Genomic DNA, 22,388 nt, shown 5'->3' on the forward strand with positions numbered 1-22,388 from the left:
TTATTGCACTAAGCAGCACTTCAGTTCAGCGTCAACCAGTAGCAATGAACGTACATATTATCTCCTCAGCCTAGGCGAGCCTGTGACAGACAGTCGTTGAACAAATGGATGAATGTGTAAAGATAGCTTGAAGGTCACCTCCAGTCGGTGTTCTGAGCCCCTACCGCTGCTTATCCTGCCCCCAAGAAAGCACTCATCATTCTGAGTTGTCATTATCTGTACGAATGGTGCCCATTCAACACGGCCCCCCACACGTAGTCTCAATGAATGCGGAATGAACACGACGGACACAGGGAGAAAGAACAACTCCCTCTCTGTGAATGCGGTCAGATACACAGAAAGAGAAAGGGCCATGTAGTAAGGGCCAGGTTCAGGCTCCGAAATTACACTCACAGACCTGCATTCAGATCCTTGCTCTGCCCCTTCTTAACTGTGTACCCTTGGCCAAGTCACTCAGAACCCTACCTGTGCTGCATAGTCGGTGCTCACAAAATTAGCCATTATCCTAGTAATAATAGCAATTAGCATCATGGTGGTTGACGGTGTGGAGCTATAGACAGACATGGAAGACAGCAACACATTCACAGAAACCTCCCATCCTCCCCCTAGACCCACTGGCTGACTCACTGTTCCTCAAACCCTTCACACATATTCAGGCCTCAGGGCCTTTGTACTTGTAGTTTTCCTGACCCAGAAAACCAGACTCAGATATCCTGTGTTCCTCCGACCGCCCAATCTCCTTGACTGCTTTCCTCTTGTCTCTTTTAGACCTATAACATTCTAACAAGATACAGACTCTATTATTTTTATCAGTTATTGCCTGTCCTTTGATTAGGACATGAGGTGGAGACCTTGGTCTGTTTTGTCTCCAGCTGGATCTCCAGTCCTAGGACCATGCTGGCATACAGTAGGTGCTCAACAAATATCTGCTGAATGAATGAATAAGTCCACTTGACCCCCTTACCTCCTCAGGCCTCTGCTCAAAAGCACCTCACTCCAGAGGGTTTGTTTCCCTGACACAGATGCCTCCTTCCATTCCATTGCCCTCACTCGGCTTTACTTTTCTTCTCAGTTCTCCTCACCCCTGACATATCATATATTTACATTTCTGCTTTCAGCAGCCTGAGTTCCACGAGGGCAGGGGATTTTTCAGTCCTGTTTTAGTTATATCGAGACCCAACCTCGCAGACATGTGACCTGTGCCATCGCTCGCAGTCCCACGCTTAGAAGGTTTAATGCACTGCCCTTGTCTTGAAATGCTTCATTCCTTTGCCCGGGACCCCTGCCTTTTCCTCTTGCCCTGGGCTCTTCAAATTCTGTGGCCAGATCCCCAATGCCTGAAACAGCCCATGGGTTTGCAGAATAAAGGAAGGAATGGAGAAGCGGATGGCCAGCAAAAGCCCTGCAGTCCAGGGGAGAGGGACAGAGGCACACAGCGCCGCTGTCCAGACCCCTCTGTACATCTGCGGAAATCGGCCTTGGCAGAAACCCAGGCATGGAAGGCAGGGCCTCACGAACTGGCCTGAGTGCCCGCGGTAGAGGGGTGCCTCTAAGCCTGCTTTCCCTCCCCTGGGCAGCAGGCGGCTGGGAGGGGGGTCCAGATGGCAGAGCAGACTGCTCTGGGCAGCTGGCACCAGGCTCGGGCTGAGTGAGGCTGCTTCCCTCACCCAGCTTGTCAGCGTGATCAGCCAGCAGCCCAGTCCGGGGGGCCCTTGGCCCAGCCTGACAATAAAGCGCTGGCTTCAGCCAAGCCCACCGCCCTCAGAAGGATGGATGGCTGACAAGAGGGAAGGAAGTGAGGATAAATGCCCTTATCCACACCTCGGCCCTCAGCATTCAGGCCTGAGAAGTAACAGTTACTAACTAGCTCTATGCCTGGGGCTAAAGCAGGGCTGGGAAGGACTTTCAGGGACCCCAGGCATGTGTGTATGTGTGTGTGTGTGTGTGTGTGTGTGTGTACATGCACGTGTGTGCATGAGACCATACACGACTGTCGATGTGCAACTGAGCAAATGGAACTTTCGGTGAGTCTGTGACGTTGCACAGCTGAAAGCAGACCATGCCTGCTGGAGTGTGTCTACCTGACAGGCTGAAGCCATACCAGCCTATGTAGGTGTGAGACTGGATGTACCTCTGTGTGATTATGGTATGACTGTGTATGTGGGGAGAGGGGACAGTACGTGCCTGTCGATGCAGTGGGAAGGAGCATTTCACAGCAGTTAGAAATGCAGGTCTGGGTTCAAATTTTTGCTCAGTCACTCCCTGGCTATGTGGCCTCGGGCACATTCTCTGGCTATGTCGGCTCTGGCCTGTATATGGTGTTTGTTAGTGAGATTATGTCTGTCTGGATGTAAGTGTGCGTGTGTTCGAAGAGTAATTCAACTCCTCCAGGAGGTTTTTCTGGATACCCAACCTGAATTGGACCCTTCTATTTTTCTCTCTTGCCAGTCTCCTAATCATCACTGGTTTTTTATAGATTTGTGTTGTTTATTTTTCTGTCTTCTCCATTAAAGGTCACCTCTGTGGGGGGCAGGGAGTTGCATTCTGTTCGCCCCAGCACCTGGCATATAGTAGGGGCTGAATAATACTTGTTGAACAGATATGCATCACAGTAGGGCTGTGTCTGTGTTGGTATAGAGAGAGAGGTGGGAGCTGGCTGGGTATCATGGGTTCCTGGAGGGTCCTGTGCTCAAAGCTGGTGTCTGTTTTCCTCCTTTCCTATCCCTTCAGCCATGCTCACTTTATGAAAACGATGCTAATGCCTCAATTCCCTGTATTGCCTTTGACAACATCTTCCCCCTTTTCTGGGTCTTAGGGACTCACTCCCCTCCTCTGTAAAACAGAAGGATGGATCGGTTCATGATAAGCCTCCTTCCTGATCTAAAGTACTATGAAAATAGTCTTCATCTAATACCCTCTTTAATTCATTCAACATTTATTGAGCACCTATTGGGTGCCAGGCACTGTCCTGGACCCGGCCCTGCCCTCATGGAGCTCCAGGGAATAAGGGAGGCGGATACCCACCAGAAATCTCATTCCCCCCCCTCCCCAACCAGATGTGTCATTTAATCCTAAGCACCCTTACCCCGGTCATTCTCTCTGCCCTATAAGATTTTATGGGTCTGGATTCGCCAGTGGGTATTCCTCTCTTCACACACTGACCTTGCTCCCTCGCCAGGCTCAGGTATAGGCACGGCAAGCATCAGGCTGTTCTTGTTGGTTGCTGTAGCCCCACCACCTGGCTACAGTGCTGTGGAGCATAGTAGGCACTTGGGAAATATTCTGTGAAATGAGCTAAGAAATCAATGACGGAGCAAAGGCAGGCTCCCATGCATGACCTCATGAAATCCTTGGTGTCCTTACCCACTTTGCAGATGAGGAAAGCGAGGCTCAGGGAGGCAGAGCCGATGCTAAGTGGTGTGGGGCTGTGGGATGCAGCAGAGAAAGCCTAGGGAGCTCAGAGGACCACCAGCCGCCCACCCCTACCTCACAGGTACAAGAGACACAGCAGAGGATGCACTGATGGGGGCGGGGGGGGGGGTGGTGGTGTGGGAAACCCAGGGACGGTGCACATCAACTCGGAGGGCTCCGTGTCAGTGCCCAGCTGGAGATGCTTTGCTGGCAGATTAGGAAAGTCTTGGCGCTGATGGGGAAGCTTCCGGCGCCCTGTCCCCAATTCTGGGAGCTGGGGCTCCCAGGACCCCGTTTCACTGGGGCCGGTCGGCTCCAGTCTCCAGAGCCAGGGAGAGACCTCCACGGCTACCCGGGAATCGCTGGCATCTGGGGTCCTCCCCACACACCCACAGCCCGGAGGCCAGCCTGAAGCCCTCAAAGGGCATACGGGTGGGCCCCGGCTTACTTGGGGAGCGGGGAAAGCCCACAGCGTCCTGGTCCCCTCCCTCCGGGGTACCGGGTCCCCTTCCCCACCGCAGCTCGCAGCCCGAAGCTTACCTTGCAGTGGGGCTGGGGAGGGGATGCCCGGCCCTCTCCGGCCTGAGGGGCGGGAGGGGACAGGGGTGTCCAGACCCTTTGTTTGCTGTTGTGTGTGTATGTGTGTGTGCGCGACTGTGAGACCCGCTGGGGTGTGGGTCCGTGCGCGCGCGTGCCCGGGCCTTGACGGCCGCGGAGGTGCTGGACTGCCCCGGCTGGCGGGGAGGCGGGGGGGAAGGGGAGGGGGAGGAGAGGGGGACTCCCCCGCCCCCGCCCGCCCACTCGCGGGTTTGAAAGATGCTCGAGGGGGAGGGGTTGGCAGCGGGCGGGCGCTTTTGTCTGGATGGCCCCTCCCCTTCCCTGGGTAGGGGAATCCCCCCCCTCGGGAGCCCTTCAATCCATTTCCTCTAGTCCCTTCTCTCCAAACACCCTTGGGGTAGTCTGGGAAAAAGCGCCCCTTACCCGAGGGGCTGGAGCTCCTCCCATCTCACCCGCCCCCACGGAACGCCCTTTAATCTGAGATAATCTTGGCCTTAGGCTGCAACACGGCCTTTTATCCCGGTATCAAAACGAGGGTTGGGATGTACGCAAGGGTGCAGCTGGGGTCGCCCAAGCTCACAGTAATGGAGTCTTTAGAGCCCCAGCCGAGGAAGGGGGCCCCAGACCAAAGGGGAGGGGCTACGAACGATTCTAGAGTACCACCACGAGGAAAGCCTCCTTCCGCACCTCCACGATCCCCTTCCCGTCCCCAGTCTGCGCGGGGCCTGGAGCACACAGACCGTTGGCTTGACATTAGCGACACCCAGCGGTCGCACGGGGAGACGCCGCGGACAAGGCTCCGGAGACCGTTAGGGTGATCCGGATGATTTTTAGAGGGGGCGTGTGTGTGCGAATCCCAGCTCAGGAATGGCAGAGGGCTGGGACGCCAGCGGGAGGCTGTGGTCCGAGTCAGGGAAACACAGACCCCTAAGGCAGCGCCACGTCGCCCCCACATCCCCAAAGGCAGGACCGTATTCCTCCTCCGCTTAGACCTTTCCAGGGCAGAGCCCTGTACCCCTCGGTCTGGGAAAGTGCTCTGATCAGACACCTCTTCCCAGCCTTGTGTGTGGTCCTCGTCTCAAGGGGCAGGGGGAGAGGTCTTCCCGCCGAAGCCCGCCCCTGCAGAGGGCTCGGGCTGACGTCACTGCGGCGTGGCTAAGGGGACTCGCTCTCTGCCCCGCCCCTCGCGGCCACCGCAAACGCCCAGCGGGGGGCAGCAGGAGAGCGGAAGGGGGGGATCGAGGTCGGAACGCCAGTCCGTATGCCCCCAGGAGGTGCCCAGTGGAGGCCCGCGCCCAATGAGGCGGGGTCTTTGCGGGGACTCCCGGGGGCCGGAACACGTGCGCAGGACCCTTTAAGGTAAGCCGGGTCGCCAGTGCCGCCACCGCGGTTACTAGGGATATAACGTCATGCGCGGGCGGGGACGTGCGCGCCCGGGCGGAAGCGGAAGGGGCGGGGCTCCGCAGGCCGAGTCTCCAGCGCTGCCGCCGCCAGAGTCAGAGCCGGAGCCCGTGCGGGCTGAGCCGCTGAGGCAAGATGGTGGACTATAGCGTGTGGGACCACATCGAGGTGTCTGACGATGAGGACGAGACGCACCCCAACATCGACACGGCCAGTCTCTTCCGCTGGCGGCACCAGGTAAGGCGCGCGCGCCCATCCCCTTCCTTTCCCCCTCCCCCCTCCCCCGGCCCGGGTCTCCGCTCCAGAGTTCTGACCCCTAGTACTGCCAGGGACCCCGCCATTGCCACCTGGGGTTCCCAACGCATAGTCTGGACTTTTAATATCGCTTAGGGGTTCCTCGATTCAACTCTAGACCCCAGAACTGTCAGGGCGCTGAGTCCCTACCTGAGACCCCAGGCCTCCCCTCCGATTTCTGTATGGAACTCCCTGTTGACCCCTAGGGCACCTTTCTCCGAGTACAAACTGATAAGACAAGCTTTGGGGGTGTCCCCCAATCCCGTCTGGGACCTCCCACTGACTCGCAAACCTCTACCTCAGAGTCCGGACCCTGGTAATATTTGGGGACGCACTTCTGATCTCGGATAGACCATCGGTCCCTCTCCAATCACTAGAGTCCTCAATAGTTTGAATTTATTCTGCGATCTTCCTCCCTAGTTCTTGGCAGAGATTCCCATTCAGATCCAGAGATCCCACTCCTTCTCCAAACAGAATAAGGCTCTCTGTCCTCCCCTGAGATTTCTGTTCCTGGCTTGAGATTCCAACCCAGGACCCCTTCCCTAGAATGCAGACTGGTGCTCCACCAGGGCCTTCGGTCCCATCCAGGCTGGAGTTTTGGAACCCGTTTTCCCTCCGGACTGAACCACCAGCTCCACTCTGATGGAGCCTCCAATTCCAGCCACTCTAGCCTCACCTACTGTGGACCCCATTTCCTACTAGTCCAGGAAGCCCTACCCCGCAGGGCTTCCGGCACAGCCAGAGCCCCTGCCCCTCCTTGCTTTTGCAAGCCCAGGCACCAGCCACCCCCAACAGCTTCCTGTAGGTAGCCTAGGAATGCCTTATACCAACTCAGGTCCAACATCCAAACCCACCTGGCCTCCCTCCTGTCCCCAGCTTGGTCTGCTGCTGTCAGGCACCCCAATTGCCCCTGCTCTCATGAGGGACCCTCCCAATCTGATTCCAAATTTACTGCCCTTTCTTTTATCTATTTGCCCCCCAGTCCAGATCCTGGAGTCCTACCTGGGTGTCCTCCCGCCTCTCCCTGCCCAGCAGTGCTCACAGACCAACAGAACAGGTCTCATAAGACCTAATATTCTAACCTCTTGCTCCCCCAAATCGGAGCTCCTACACCCACATGCTTGTGCATGTTACACTCACACTGAGGGTGTATATTTCTCAGAACCTTCCACTTAGGAATTCCCCACCCCACCCTCGCATATAGCAACTCCCAGTCATTTATCCAGAACCTCCTAGAAGGGCCCTTCCCCATCCTGCAGTGTCTCTAGTCCCTACATCTGGTCCCCAAGCCCATGTCCAGCCCTTACCTTAAAGCAGCAATCTCTTGGGCCTTACCTGCCAGGCAAGCCACTGAGTGTAAGAAGAAAGTTCTAGCACTTTCCTTTACTTGCCGTGTGTAACATTTTATTATGAAATGCTTAAGACCTCCGCAGAGCTCTGAAGACTATTCTTGGGAACACCTATTTCTGTCACATAAAGAGGTTAATCTATACAGCTGTGTGAAGAACAGTTTGGTCCTGCCGGGTGGGAAGGCTCCCACCTGGTGCCCCCTCTCCTGCAGAATCCTGCCCGCCATGCCTTCCTCCCTCTGGGCACAGGACCTTTTCCCCGTCCTGCCGAGGGCCCTGTAGCTATAGCGGAGAGTGTTGGGGCGGGGGAGGGGAGGGAATGATCTTTAGCGCCCCATTCAGTGGCAGGCAAGCTTGGGTTCTAATCCCAGCCCTCCCACTTACTCCTTTACTTTCCCTGCCCCTAGAGACCATCCTAAGACTGAAACGAGATTAGGCCCAGCTGGTACTTGGCTCGGGGGTGGGAGAGAGAGTCCCCACATGGGAGGGGGAGGGGGGATTAGTGTAAAGGTAGCCTGGTGTGCTTCCGAGCGTGGGCCAGCACACCTAAGTTCCAATCCTCGCTTCTCAATCACTGACTTACTGTACGACTTCTAGTGAGTCGTCTCCTCTCTTTGTGCCTATATTTCCCCGGCTGGGAATACTAAACGTGTCCACCCAATAGCGTCATTATGAGGAGTTACCCTATTTTTTTAATGTTTGTATTTTTTTATTTATTTTTATTTATTTTTATTATTTTTTTTTTTGAGAGAGAGAGAGCAAGCGAGCACGCACAGGGGTAGGGGGAAGAGCAGAGAGAAAGGGACAGAGAATCCCAGGCAGGCTGACACGGGGCTCCATCCCATGAACCACGAGATGACAACCTGAGCTGAAATCAGGAGTCAGACGCTTAACTGTGCCACCCAGTCGTCCCTGGGGTTCCCTTCCTTACTTAATGTGTGTAATGTCCTTGAGACAACATCTGATGTGTGATGAGCTGTCTGTAAACTTGAACCGCTCTGTGTCATCATTGTTATTTAGGTAATTTGTGTTCATGGTAAAGAAAAATTCCAGAGGTTCCAGAAGGGGACAAGGGAGTCTCCCGGCCCCAGTTCCCTGGCTTCCTTGTCCAAATACAGCTACTGTTACTGGTTCCTCGTGGCTCCTTCCATTGAACTGTATGGCACTGAGATTCTGTGAGCCTCGGTCTTTCTGTCTGTACGGCAGGAGGGTGGTGAGCCCTGCCGGCCCCTTCTCTCTGCGGTGACTTCTGCCCTGCCCAGCCCGCTGCCCCTGCCAGCTCCGGGATGGCTTTATTTAGCTTCAGCCTCCCTGGCGGCCACTCAGAGGACACTGAGAAGAGCTTGGTGGCCGCCCAGCATAGGCCAGCAGGGTGATAGTTTCCCACCACCACCTGAGGCCAGCTGTAATGCCAACTCCAGAGAGCTCCTCACAAGCCAGCAGGAAGCCTCCAGGGCCCCGCAGGCCCATCGTGGAGGTGGGGGAAGTGATGGAGCCCACGGCTTCTTTCTCTTTCCCCTCCACGAAGCAAGGGCCTCCTCAACCTTTGACCACATGGGGGGAAAGTGAGGCTTGGGATTGATTGTATGGATCCTGTGGGGCATTAGAGGAGGGCCCCGTTTCTTGACCCTCACCCACCAGGTGCCTGGCTCTGTGCTAGAACCTGGAGATACAGCTTCGAATAAGGCACAGAAGTGACTTAGCAGACCTTTCTGGTGGCGGCGGCTGCGACAGTGGTGATAACCGTGGGGTGTGTTCATTACTGAGTATGAACAGTATGCAAGCTGTTTCTTTGGAATAGCTCTTGAGGGCCCATTTCACAACGAGGAATACGAAGGCTGTGAGAGTGGAAGTGACTCAGCCAAGGTCATGTTGCCCGTAAGTGGTGGAGCTGGGTGATGTGACTGTGGCAACAACCACTCCCAGTTATCGGGCATTTGCTCTGGCAAATCCGTCTAAATGCTTGAAGTGCATTTTTCCTTGTTTGAGCCCCAGAACAGTCCCCAAAGAGAAAGGCAGAGAGAGGGAGTGTCCCCTCGGATAGTAAGGACTGTAGCCACCGTGGCTGAGTATCCAGCATGGCTCTGGACCATCTGTCCTAACTTGTAATCTTGGCTTCTCCCGGTGCAACCCCGTGAGGGTGCTGTTGTCTGCATTTGACAGATGAGGAAACTGAGGTCCCTAGAAGTTAGGGGATTGACCCAAGGACATCCAGCCTTTACTTGGTGGCCATGGGGTATGACCCCACATTTGGGGTCCTGTGGCTGTCCTCCAGCATCTTATCCTATGTTCTGATGATCGCGAAGGGGCCTTTGGGGCTCACTGATGCAGATTGGGGGCACTTGCGGAAGGCTCTGTGTAGGTGGAGTGAGGGGAAAAGAGTTCCAGATGGAAGGAACAGCATGTGCAAGGCTAAGAGTCAAGAGAGGGCTGTTGCATTTGGGGAACCTTAAGGGCCAGCATCTGCCTGGGACCCAGAGTTGGGAGAGGAGAGTGGGATCCAGGCCCCTGTGGGGCCTTGGTGCCATCTGGGCAACTTGGGGCAAGGGTCAGGGTTCCCATCTGAACCCAGACAGTTCAGGTTGGGGTATCCGGGAGGACTGAAGACAGATGCACGTATTTCAAAGACTCCGCTGGCAGCCTCTGAGTCTAGATTGGGGGACCAGCGATGGAAGTCACTGGCACTCTTCGGGGCCCCGTCAGTGGCTCTGGATTGAGCAGGCACTGAGATGATGGAGCTGAGCAGGGATGGAGAGCAGACAGGGCCATGCGATGCTACAGGGGGTCCAACGAGGAACTGAGCGAGAGCAGAAATGAGGAGGGGTGCTATCTGAGCTTGGGGTGCAGCAGAAGAGAAGGTCTGGGGAGCAATAGCTGGGGCGGGGGGATGGGAGACTGGGGGGGTACCAAGCTAACGCTCAGGGTGGGGTACTGGCCCGGAGAGAGCTGAAGGGGTTTGGGCAGCGGTCCAGGAGCCGTACTTGGGGTGGAGCAAATTGGAGGGACATCTGGAAGTGAGAGCCATCAGGACTGGGTAGCATAGAAGGAGGGAAAGACAGGGCCAGTGAGCAGGCCTCAGTCAGGGACAGAGATGGCTGGAGGAGGTTGCTGAGCAGGGGAGGGCACCTGAGTGTCCCTGAGGGCGGCTCCAAGGAAGAGGGGGAGCCTGAGACCCCCATTCAGTATTTTATTACTTTATTCACGCAACGAGTATTTCCTGAGCCTTTACTGTGCACTTGTGCGTGCAGACACGAGAGTGAGCAGAGCCCCACCTCCATGGAGCTATTACCCTTAGAGGGGTATGGTGTCTGAAACACAGTAAGTACTGGCGCCTGGGTGGCTCAGTCGGTTGAGCGTCCGACTTCGGCTCAGGTCATGATCTCACGGTTCATGGGCTCAAGCCCCACGTCGGGCTCTGTGCTGACAGCTCAGAGCCTGGAGCCTGTTTCGGATTCTGTGTCTCCCTCTCTCTCTCTGCCCCTCCCCTGCTCGCTGTCTCTTTCAAAAATAAATAAACATTTAAAAAAAAAAAAAAGACTGGTAAGCATGGGAGGGAGTAAGCGGTGGTGGGAGGGAAATCTGGAGAGAGCTTACCAGGTTGAGCTGGCAGCCGGTACAAATGCCCTGAGGTTTGAAGTGGGTTCAAGGAAAGGGGAGGCAGCCGTTGTGACTGGAGGAAGGGGGCAGGGCAGATGGTGCACGGCCTTGTGGGTCAGGGTCAGGGATAGGACTTGGGCTTTTGCTCTGAGTGACGCGGATGCCGAGGAGGGAGGGTTCTCAGCGGTGGGTGGACTCGCACAGGTGTGTGCAGGTGGGGCGGAAGGGAAGCCCCCGGGTGTCTGTGGTGCAGAGGGTGGTGCAGACACCCGCCTGGGGCCATCCCCGATGCTGCTGGACAGGATGGGGCGGGGCCTTCCCCAGAGTGAAGGGCTGCCTCTGCCCACAGGCCCGGGTGGAGCGCATGGAGCAGTTCCAGAAGGAGAAGGAGGAGCTGGAGAGGGGCTGCCGCGAGTGCAGGCGCAAGGTGGCCGAGTGCCAGCGGAGGCTGAAGGAGCTGGAGGCGGCGGAGGGCGAGGGCAGCAAGGCGGAGCTAGAGCGGCTGCAGGCTGAGGCTCAGCAGCTGCGCAAGGAGGAGCGGAGCTGGGAGCAGAAGCTGGAGGAGATGCGCAAGAAGGAGAAGAGCATGCCCTGGAACGTGGACACGCTCAGCAAGGACGGCTTCAGCAAGGTGCGGGGGCGGGGCCGGGCAGGGTGCACTGGGTGGCGGGCGGGCAGGTGGAGGGAGGGATGGACTGGCGGGCCCCGGGCAGGGAGGGAAAGGCGTGGGGCTGGGCGGATGGAGCACCCCACTGGTACCCCCCTCTGATCTGCCCGAAGGCCCTAGTGCGAGGCCACACCTGCCACACCCACGCTCCCGCCGCCTCGATGCTCATGGCGCCGTCACCACCTCCGCCGTGGATGGGATGGGCGCTGCGGCCTCGGCCCAGCCGGCCGAGCTGGAGGCGCCGTGCGGCCTCGCCCCAGCCCACTCCCCCTCTCGCCCCATCACAGAGCATGGTCAATACCAAGCCAGAGCAGGCGGAGGAGGAGTCAGAGGAAGTGAGGGAGCAGAAACACAAAACGTTCGTGGAGAAGTACGAGAAACAGATCAAGCACTTTGGTGAGTTGGGCGCGGGGTGGCGGGGGCCCCCTGGTGAGGGGTGCAGATGACAGGGGCTGGCCCCCCGCCTCCTGGGCCCTTCAGCGCCTCACCGATGGTGTCTCGTAGGCATGCTCCGTCGCTGGGACGACAGCCAGAAGTACCTGTCGGACAACGTCCATCTGGTGTGCGAGGAGACCGCCAACTACCTGGTCATCTGGTGCATTGACCTAGAGGTGGAGGAGGTGAGTGGAGCCTGCCCTGCGACTGGGAAAGGCCCTGCCCTGTGAGGCCACCACTTGGTGACACGCTGCTCTCCCTTGGCAGAAATGTGCACTCATGGAGCAGGTGGCCCACCAGACCATCGTCATGCAGTTCATCCTGGAGCTGGCTAAGAGCCTGAAGGTGGATCCCCGCGCCTGCTTCCGGCAGTTCTTCACCAAGATCAAGGTCGTGGCCCAGGAGCCGGGTCGGGCGGGGCGCGGGCCTCCTCGGGGCGCGGGCCACAGTCCACGTGTCCACCTCAGACTCAGGCCCGTGGGATCAGAACCCGCAATATCAGGAGAGGGCAGAGACGTGCAGGGGCCACAGACCGGTTGGCCCCCAGACAGAATCTAAAAGGGGAGCTGACAGGACGTGCCGGAAGTCCCTACGGGGGGGAGGGACAGAGCCAAGGGCACCTGGGGTTTCTCACCCAAGCGCCTGGAGGAACAGAGCTACCCGGGCAGCCGGTGGTGGTGATGCAGAGATTGGGTTGGCTGTGCCGATCTTGAGGTGCCTGCAGAGCCCCTCGGGGACGTGCAGGAGGTGAGCGTCACATCACAGGTCTGTAGCTCAGGAGGCGTGCAGGCCGGTGGCCGTTAGCATGTGGACGGTGGGACTGGCTTGGAGGTTGTCCCGTGGAGGAGACTGACCGAGGGTCTGAGGGCCTGCTGCGGGGGGCGGGGGGGACCTGGGTCCGGCCCAGTGAGTGCCTCCCGGCCCCGACCCTGCAGACGGCCGACCGCCAGTACATGGAGGGCTTCAACGACGAACTGGAGGCCTTCAAGGAGCGCGTGCGGGGCCGCGCCAAGCTGCGCATCGAGAAGGCCATGAAGGAATACGAGGAGGAGGAGCGCCGGAAGCGGCTCGGCCCCGGCGGCTTGGACCCCGTGGAGGTCTACGAGTCTCTCCCTGAGGTGCGGCTCCGGCTCCCCTGCCCCGGGTGGGCAGCAGGCGGGACTCCCCGGGGACCCGGCTCCTGACCCCGGCCCATCTGCACCCGCAGGAACTGCAGAAATGCTTCGACGTGAAAGATGTGCAGATGCTTCAAGACGCCATCAGCAAGATGGACCCCACCGTGAGTAACCGCGCCCCAGGCCCGCCCACCAGCCAAGCTGAGCATCCGGGGAGAGCGAGGTGTCCCCCGCCCGTCCCTCCCCAGCCCTGCCTCCCCACGTTGCCATTGCCGGTAGCAGTGTCCCCTCTGGGCTTCCCAGAGGAACAAGGGAGGTCGCGTCCCCTCGTGGCCGGCACGGGAGGCAGCCAGGCTTTCGTGCCACGCGCTCGTTTACGCACGCGGAGCACCTCCGGTGTGACTCCAGCAGCGAACACGGAACTTTCAGCATATCCCCTGCCATTGAGTGTCACTGTCACCATGGGTCGTTTATGAGCATAGTGGGCACACCAGGCTGACTCCACCTTTGCCCAAGAAAGGGGCTCTGCTCCCCAGCCTTGGTTACCCCATCAAACCACGGTTTCTATGCTAGTACGGAAAATGGTTGAACACTCAGTAAACGTCAACTGTTTTTATTAAGTAAGGTCTACACCCAGTGTGGGCTTGAACTCGTGACCCAGAGATCACGAGTCGCGTGCCCTACTACTGACTGAGACAGTCAGGCCCCCCTGGCTGGTGGTGTTACTAGGAATAGTAATAGTGCTGGTAGACAGGACTTTGTGTCTTCCTAGACCTTGGTTTGATCCCACTCCTGCCACTTGGCTCGCTCGTTGGCCACACTAGTTCCTCCTCTGTGAAATGGGTCTAGTCGCAGGACCTGGCCCAGGATTACTAGAAGCTTCCGTGAGAATGGCTCTCTAGACCTGGGGTCTTCAAACTGGTTCACAGGCTCAGTGCCTGCCTTTATAAGTAGATGCATTTTACCGGAACGTAGTTTTTATTCTGGATGTACGTTGTTTAATTGAATTAAAGTTAAGTAAAATGTAAAGTTCTGTTCCTCCCCCGCACTGGCCACTGAAGTTTTGGCAGCCACATGTGGCTGGTGGCTGCCGTGTTGGATGATGCCGATTACAGGCCACTTCCATCGTCGCAGGGTCCCTTGGGCCAGCTCTGGGCTAGAACAAGCAGTAAGAACGTCTAGGGATATGCAGGGCACGGGCAGGCCGCTAGAAGGCCGCAGCCCGGCCTCACTCACCACCTCTCTCCCCACAGGATGCGAAGTACCACATGCAGCGCTGCATCGACTCTGGCCTCTGGGTCCCCAACTCCAAGTCCAGCGAGGCCAAGGAGGGGGAGGAGGCAGGCCCCGGGGACCCCTTGCTGGAAGCCGGCCCCAAGCCAGGCGACAAGAAGGATGTCAGCGCGTGACTCGCCCCGGCTGCCGCCTGCCTGCCCGCAGGCCCCCGTGTGCCCCTTTTCAGAAAACAAAAATAGATGCCTCTCCCCAGCTCCTGGCTTCCTCCACTTTCGCTGCTCCCGCCCGGCCCGGGTCAGGGAGAGAGCTGCCCCCATCCCACTGCCCCCACCTCAGTGCTCATCCAAGTCTCTGCTTTGAGTCAAGGGGCTTCACTGCCTGCAGGCCACCCCCCCACCCCCCACCCATCAGCATTATGCCAAAGGCCTGAGGGTCCAGGGAGGGGTGGAGGTCGCTAGGCTGGTCCGTGGGGTGTGGGGAGGGTCCCCAGCCCAGAGGCCTGCTCCAGTCACTATGGGCTCTGTTTTCACTGTTCATCCGCTCTCGAGTCTTCTATATGGTAAACAGCAATGATCTACCAATAAAGGATTTCAGATGCTCAGGGGGGCGTCTTGAGGGCTGTTGACACAGCTCTTCTCTTGGGGTGGGAGGGGAACCCAGTGAGTGTCAGAGGCCTGGCCTGTGTCGCCCCAGGCCTTATCCTCCAGCTATCTCTATTCTGGTTCCAGGCTCTTCTTACACAAGCTATTCCACCGCCTAGAACATTCTTCCCCAGGATGCCTTTACGTTAGAGTTCTCAGCCTCACCCCCCACTCTTTGTGGCTTGTCCTCCAGGCCCCCTGCTGCCACCCATTCAGGAACATCATCCTCAATCTCTGACCACTGCCCTTGGTCTCCGTGACCTCCTCCCTGGTCCGGATCCCCGTCACCTCTGGCCTGCAGCCTGCCCCAGCCTCCTCCCCATCTCCCCCTTCCACACCAGACCCCAACAGGCCGTGGCCGGAGGGTGGCCGTGAACAAGGTACATCCTTCCCTCCCAGCAGAAGCCAAAAGCCCTCTCTGCAGCAGACAGGCGTGCACCTTCTGCCCGGTCCTCTCTCTGCCCTGGTCTCGTGTCCTCCCCTCTGTTCTCCCTCTCTCCTTGCAGGTTCTTGAGCACTTTAAGTTTCTCTTTTATCAGTGTGACCTTGGCAACTTCCTTAGCCTCAGTGTACCCCTCCTGTGCACAATGAGTAATGTTAGTGCCTTTCTCCTGGGGCAGTACTAAAATGACATCATACCACAGGGCAAGCATGGCACCTGGCACTTAGATGCTCAAAATGCAGGCCTTGGTGTGTCTGTCCCTTTACCCAAACACCCTTCCCTGCAGCCCTCACGGGGCTCCTTTATAAAGTAACGGAACGTTTGGGCCACAGAAAAGGGCCTCAAGAATAGTATGATGAACAAAGACATCAGTTTAAGATGAAACCAACCAGTGAATCCCTCTGCCTGCCCCTTTCCAGGAGACCCCCACTCCCGGCAGCTGCTTGTCACTGAGACCAGAGCTCAGTACCACTTTTTCCCAGGAGCCCTCCCTGACCCACCCGAGTTGCCCCTCACTTCCAGCCAGGCGGCTCGGCTCGCCTCACCTGCCGTGTGCCAAGCTTTGTCAACCTCGCGTCGTCCTCTCCCTTGCGCTGTGAGCACCACCAGGGCACAAACAGTGTCACGTGGTCCTCAGGTGCTCACAGTGCCCTGGAGGGGTCCTGGCGCGCAGTGGGCGGTCAGTAAACCTCTACCAAAGCAAAGAGCCTCTAGGTGGTGTTGGTGCACGTTGGTTGCCACCAGGGGGCAATAGTGAGCTGCAAACCCCAGTGGCATCACCTAAAGCTTTTCATACGGTGGGAACGGCAGCCAGGGATCCAGAGGGCTTGGGCAGGAGGAAGGCATCCTAGGGTCCTTGGTAAATCTCGCCTGTCCAGGATTCATCCAGGATTGGCAAGTTCATTGTTTACTGTGAAAACTTTCCAAGGTAGAATCCATATTACTGGCTTTTCCTTCTGCCTCAGGCTCCAATACAACTCAGCACTGTTACCGATTCTTTGCCTAAGATTTCAATATTTTGTTCGTGGGTGGTTTTTTTTTTTTTTTTCACATTCATTGTGCTTTTTAAAAATATTGCATTAAAGTATTTATCTTGGTTACTGAGCTTTTTGGTGCCCTCTTTTGCTTTCAAGCCTCACCTGCCTCACCCTAGTGTTGGCTCTTGTAGGACACGGGATTTAAAACACATCAAGCAATATTAAGAAATAGGGAGACAGCTCCATATCTGCTCATTATCTACCCAGGCGGTTCCCTTCCCCCAATCACAGGACCCCACTGTCCATGGTTTCTTGTGACAACGTCCAGAGTTTCTTTTCAGAAACTTGTTCTTACCCCCTCTCCTCTCTTTTACCCAAAACAGCATATCCTATAGTCGGAAATGCATCTTTTTTTTTTTTTTTCACTGAACAACAGACCTGCAGACCGACCTCCCCTTATTGTCAACACTTCCTCATTCCTTCTATCCTGTGTAGAAAGCTCCAGTATACGCCTATCTCAGCGTTGGTTTCACCCTTTTTGATTAACATCTGGGGTTTTCCCAGTCTCTATCTTTGCAAGCAAGAAATACCCTTGTGCACTGCTTCCCATGAGTACGGGCATCCTACCTGTAGGAAAAATTCCTGGAAGCAGGATCGCTGGGTCTTAGCTGGGGGGAGTGGGGGGTGGGGGGACAGAATTCAACTCAAAAGGGTTTAACAACAATTGCAATCAAGGGGTTGATGTCAGGGATGTGAGCGGGGCAGGGGGATTGGAGAAGCAACAAATGTATATCCAATGTTTTGTTTTTCTAATTAAAAAAAAAAAACCGTTTACTTAGGAGAGACAGAGTGCCAGCGGGACGGGCAGACAGCGAGAGGGAGGCACGGAATCTGAAGCAGGTTCCAGGCTCTGAGCTGCCAGTACAGAGCCCGACATGAGACTTGAACTCACAAACTGTGAGAGCACGACCTGAGCCGAAGTCAGATGCTCAACCAACTGAGCCACACAGGCATTCCTCAAATGTATTTTCTACAGCTGCTGTAACAACCACAAACTTAGCACCTTCAACACAAATTTATTATCTTAGAGTTCTGCAGCCCAGAAGTCTGACACGAGTGTCACTGGGTTAAAACTAAGACATTGGCAGAGCTACGATCCTTCTGAAAACTCGGGATAGGATCCATTTCCTTGCCCTGTCCAGTTTCTAGAGGCTGCCCACAGTCCTTGGCTTGGGGCCTGACGCCATCTTCAAAGATGGTGAAAATAAGTCAGACTCTCACATCACATCACTCCGACTTTTTTCTTTTTTTAAACTTATTTATTTTGAAAGTGGGGGGGTGGGGGCAGAGAGAGAGAGAGAATTCCCAAGCAGGCTCCACACTGTCAGCGTGGAGCCCAATGCGGGGCTTGAACTCATGAACTGTGAGATCATGACCTGAGCCGAAACCAAGAGTCAGCCGCTTAACTGGTTGAGCCACCCAGGCGCCCTTCTGATTTCTTTTTCTGCCTCCCCCTTCCACTTTTAAGGATCCTTGTGATGACCTTGAACCCAACAGGATAATCTCCTTACCTTAAGGTCAACTGATTAGCATCCTCAATTTCCGCCTGCAGACTAGTAATGCTCCCTTGTGATGCTTCTCCCTAACGAAGCCTGACATGTTCACAGATTCCAAGGATTAGTTCAGATGCTACACGGACACCTTTGGAAGTCTTTTATTCTGCCCACCACAGGGAGGCACCACATCCTAGGCTCAAGGGTATGTGCAGGAAACAGAATTAGCAGAACTCACCGAGATCTGGAGCCATGAAGAAAGTGCTCTTTGCAGAATATGTGGTCACAGAGACACAGCACAGCCACTGCCCAAACTGTGACCAGGCAGGGAGGGAGCAAGGGAACAGATATCCCTTCCTGGACTCCTACTTCTGGTCTCCGGTCAGGCTCCCCCATTGGTAGAACCCACCAGAAGCCAGGGACATGGAAGCTGGATGAAGCACTTTGTTCTCTTGTGGCCACAGAAGGAAGCCCTCTAGAAAAGCTGCTCTAAGGCAACAAATATCCTGGGGCCTGGGGACAGAGCCTAGAACAAGTTACTCCAGCCCCCATGCCCCTTACCTGCCTACCCACCAAGTGAAAAGCCGAGATTCTCCACTATATTTATGCTGTTTCTTTTTTCCTGAGTGGGCGTTTTGTTTCTTTATTAATTATGATAAAATAAACATATGTAAAATTTCCCATTTTAACCAGTTTTAAGCTCATGGTTCAGGGGCATTAAGTACATTCACGCTGCGGTGCAACCATCACCACCGCCCGTGTCCAGAATTCCTTTTTCTTCCCAGACTGAAACCCTATCCCCATCAAACACGTGTTCCCCTTCCCCCTCCACCTGCCCTTGGCTCCTACCGTCTTCTTTCTTTCTCTATGACTCTGACTCCTCTAGGGATCTGGTATAAATTGGGATCATTTGTCTTTTGCGTCTGGCTTCCTGCACTTCACATAATGTTTTCAAGACTCGTTGACGTTGTAGGACGAAGCACGTGTCAAAGCTTCATTCCTTGTTATGACAATAATATTCCATCGTATGGCTACGTTACATTTTGCGTATCCCTTCATCTGTTGATGGACACCTGGGTCGTTTCCGTCTTTTGCCTAGCTGATGTTTTTAATTTCTACCCCCTTTCGAGTGCCTGAACTATTTCAGGGGGATTCCCCTGAGTCTGCAGGGAGGGGCCTCCCGGAGCTCCCAGCAGACCAGGGAAGAGCCAAGAGTTGATGAACTAAATTAGAATCTCTTTGTGTTCTTTTCAGTGGGAGGATCTGTGGACCCATCAGCCCGGGATCACACGGTGTCTGAGTGTCTGCCCGGGATCACACAGTGACTGAGCTGGGATTTGAACCCAGACCTTCTGGTTCTGGCCTTCATGTGCATTAACTCCTCCGTTTCCTCCCAAGACAAGCAGAGAATGTCTAGTTTCAGGCCGCTGGTGGGACTTGACTAGACTCCTGTATTCACATGTGTGGCTGACAGGGTGTGACAATTCCTTGGAAGGGTTCCCAGAAAACTGACCAACCTAATGGCTGTTTGGGGGAAGGGGCTGACGGGTCCACAGATCCTCCAATTGAAAAGAACACAAAGAGATTCTAGTTTAGTTCATCAACTCTTGGCTCTTCCCTGGTCTGCTGGGAGCTCCGGGAGGCCCCTCCCTGCAGACTCAGGGGAATTCCCCGGTGCTAACTTCCTCCTGAAAATCCGCTGGACACCGGTGACCAATTGTCTCAGGTCGTTCAGGACTGTCGCAGTTTTAACCGCGGAAGTCCCCAGCCTGGGAATCTCCCTTGGTCCTGGGTAAGCCCCGGTGGTTGGTGTATCTGTCTGCGATGGAGGAGTTTGAGAAGGAGGCCTTGGGCCCTGGGAGCAGTATCTGAGCCTTCCCTGCCACTTTCGTGCCTCTTTTATTTTTTAATGTTTATTTGTTTATTTTGCGAGAGAGTGGGGGAGAGAGACTCTCCAGCAGGCTCCACACTCTCAGTGCAGAGCCCAATGCGGGGCTTGATCCCAAGAACCGTGAGATCATGACCTAAGCCAAAGTCAATGGTCTGACACTTAACCCACCGAGCCACCCAGGCGCCCCTAAAAATAAAATCTTAAAAATAAATAAATAAATAAATAAATAAATATAGGGGCACCTGGGTGGTTCAGTGGGTTGGGCGTCCGACTTTGGCTCAGGTCGTGATCTCTCTCGTGGTTCCTGGGTTCGAGCCCCACGTTGGGCCCTGGGCTGACAGCTCAGGGCCTGGAGCCTGCTTCGGATTGTCTCTCTCTCTCTCTCTCTCTCTCTCTCTCTCTGTCCCTCCCCCACTTGCACTCTCTCTCAAAAATAAGTAAACATTAAAAACATTAGAAATACATAAATAAATATAAATAAAAGAAACTGAGAGGGCTCCCTAAACTCTAAGCACTCAGCCCTGGGCCTGGCATCCAGTCTGGGCCAATGTGAGCTATTATTATGATTTATTCTTATTGCCGGGGTTATTACCATCATTATGATCATTAGTCATAATAGTCACTTGCCATTTCCCATCCCTCCGGGGATGCCGGACACCCAGTCCTGGACTCACTCTGTGCTCTGTGGGCCAGCTCTGGGCCCAGTAGAGGCTGTCCCCCCCTCATTCAGCTGGCTGTTAAAGCATTTGGCACCTTTGGCTTCCTGTCGCTGCACTCCCCGTGGCAGAGAGGAAGCTGAGGCCAGAAGGCCACGGTCAGCCCTTCCACAGCAAGCAGGACAGCAGGTCAGGCCCAATGGCTCCCTAGGCCATTCACCCCACCAGTTTCTTAGGCACCTACCGGGTGTCAGGCATAATTCCAGGTGCTGAGGGTGCAGTGGAGAACCACACGGACCCCTCCGCTGTGGAGGTGACCTTCTAGAGTGGAAGACAGGCGTGAAGATCAGTGTTCAAAGAAACTTCCAGTGAAATGTCAGATTGTCATAAAGATTGCAAAGTGGGGCGCCCGGGTGAGTCAGTCAGTTAAGCGTCCAAATCATCAGCGCAGGTCATGATCTCGCGGTTTGTGAGTTCAAGCTCCACATCAGGCTTCGAACACTGACAGTGTGGAGCCTGCTTGGGATCTTCTTTCCCTCTCTCTCTCTCTCTCTCTCTCTGTCCCTTCCCAGCTCTCACACACTCTCTCTCAAAATAAATAAATAAACATTTAAAAATAAATAAATTAGTGCCCCATTAAAAAAAAAAAAAAAGACTGCAAAAAGGGGCGCCCGGGTAGCTCAGTCGGTTAAGAATCAGACTCTTGATCTCAGCTCAAGTCAGGATCTCAAGGATCATGGGTTCAAGCCCCAAGTAGGGCTCTGGGCAAACAGTGTGGAGCCAGCTTGGGATTTTCTCTCTTCCTCTCTCTCTGCTCCTCCCTGCTTGCACATGCGCGTGCATGCACTCTCTCTCTCTCTCTCTCTCTCTCTCTCTTTCTCAAAAATAAACAAAAACTTGGGGGGAAAAAGACTGCAAAGAAAAGTACAGCAGACAAAGGGACAGAAAGATGGGTTTGCTGATTTAGAACAAGGAGCTTCTGAAGAGGAGTGAGTGTTTATTTCTTGGGCTGGGTAGTTGCCTTATTACTGTTGTTCTTTAAAACTGGACCCACAGGCGAAGCCCATGAAAGTTTTCTTTAATGCATACTAAAGGAAAGCTTTCTCTACTGATAATACTTCTGATACCCAGTATGTGGGTTTTCCACACCAAATAATTGTCCAGTTTTCTGTGGACACCAACTGGGAGGAACTTGATCAGATATCAAAAGTGGCTGACGACTTAAAGGATTCTTTGCTCAGACTGGACGGAACAGGCTGAAGATAGGCTCAGGCCAAGGTCAAGGACTAGTCTAAAAGAGTGCTCTGATTAGTTTGGTCAAGGAGAGGGTCTTTGTCACTTGTCTGTGCCTCAGTTTCTTGCTCTGAGAAATGGGGATGAGCCCCCAGTGGACTGCTGCCAGGACCAAATGAGATAATGCATGAAAACACTCGGTGCACAGCCTTTTGAGTAAAGGACAGCGACTTGCTGTGTGTCCATTAGAACTCAGATAAGGTGGAGGGGCACCTGGGTGGCTCAGTAGGTTGAGCCACTGTCTCTTGCTTTTGGCTCAGGTCATAATCCCAGGGTGGTGGGATGGAGCCCCGCGCTGAGTGTGGAGCCTGCTTAAGAGTGTCTCTCTCTCTCTCTCTCTCTCTCTCTCTCTCTCTCTCCCTTGGTGTGCCAGGGGTCTCGGTAGGTTAAGCGTAGGACTCTTGACTTTGGCTCAGGTCATGATCTCACAGATCATAGGTTCTAGCCCCAGTCCGGCTCCGCACGCGGGCAGTTAAGAGCCTGCTTGGGATTTTCTCCCGGCCTCCACCTCTGACCCGCCCCTGCTCTCTCTCTCTCAAAATAAATAAATTAAAAAATATATATATATTCTCTCTCTCTCTCTCCCTCCCCCTCTCACGCACGTGCTCCCTCTCTCTCTCACTCAAAAAAACAAAAACCAAAAAACTTGGTGGGACATCCAAGCTGCTACTTTGACAGATTCAGAGGTGTAGGTGATCAGGAAAAGGATTTGAGCAGGTAGGTCAAAAATGCCTCCTTGCGGTGGGGGTGGGGTGGGATGGGGGTGAGGGTGGGGTGGGGTGGGGTGGGGTGGAGGAGGTCTTCATCCAGCTAGGTGGAGCTGGCCAGGCAGGGACAAGGGAAGAGAGGCAGAATGGAATGGAGTCACATAA

General features: G+C 55.2%; 1 protein-coding gene across 1 annotated transcript; it reads left to right on the forward strand.

The window, feature by feature from the left end:
• The first annotated feature begins 5,403 nt into the window (after positions 1-5,403).
• Positions 5,404-14,664, forward strand: CDC37 (cell division cycle 37, HSP90 cochaperone). The gene is made up of 8 exons (XM_027050083.2): positions 5,404-5,607; positions 10,960-11,241; positions 11,565-11,673; positions 11,782-11,897; positions 11,980-12,102; positions 12,648-12,830; positions 12,920-12,991; positions 14,081-14,664. The coding sequence occupies exons 1-8, from the start codon at positions 5,506-5,508 to the stop codon at positions 14,234-14,236; spliced, it is 1,143 nt and encodes a 380-aa protein (XP_026905884.1). The 5' UTR covers positions 5,404-5,505; the 3' UTR covers positions 14,237-14,664.
• The last annotated feature ends 7,724 nt before the right edge of the window (positions 14,665-22,388 follow it).

Source organism: Acinonyx jubatus, chromosome A2 (genome assembly GCF_027475565.1).
Source record: "Acinonyx jubatus isolate Ajub_Pintada_27869175 chromosome A2, VMU_Ajub_asm_v1.0, whole genome shotgun sequence".
NCBI lineage: Eukaryota > Metazoa > Chordata > Mammalia > Carnivora > Felidae > Acinonyx > Acinonyx jubatus.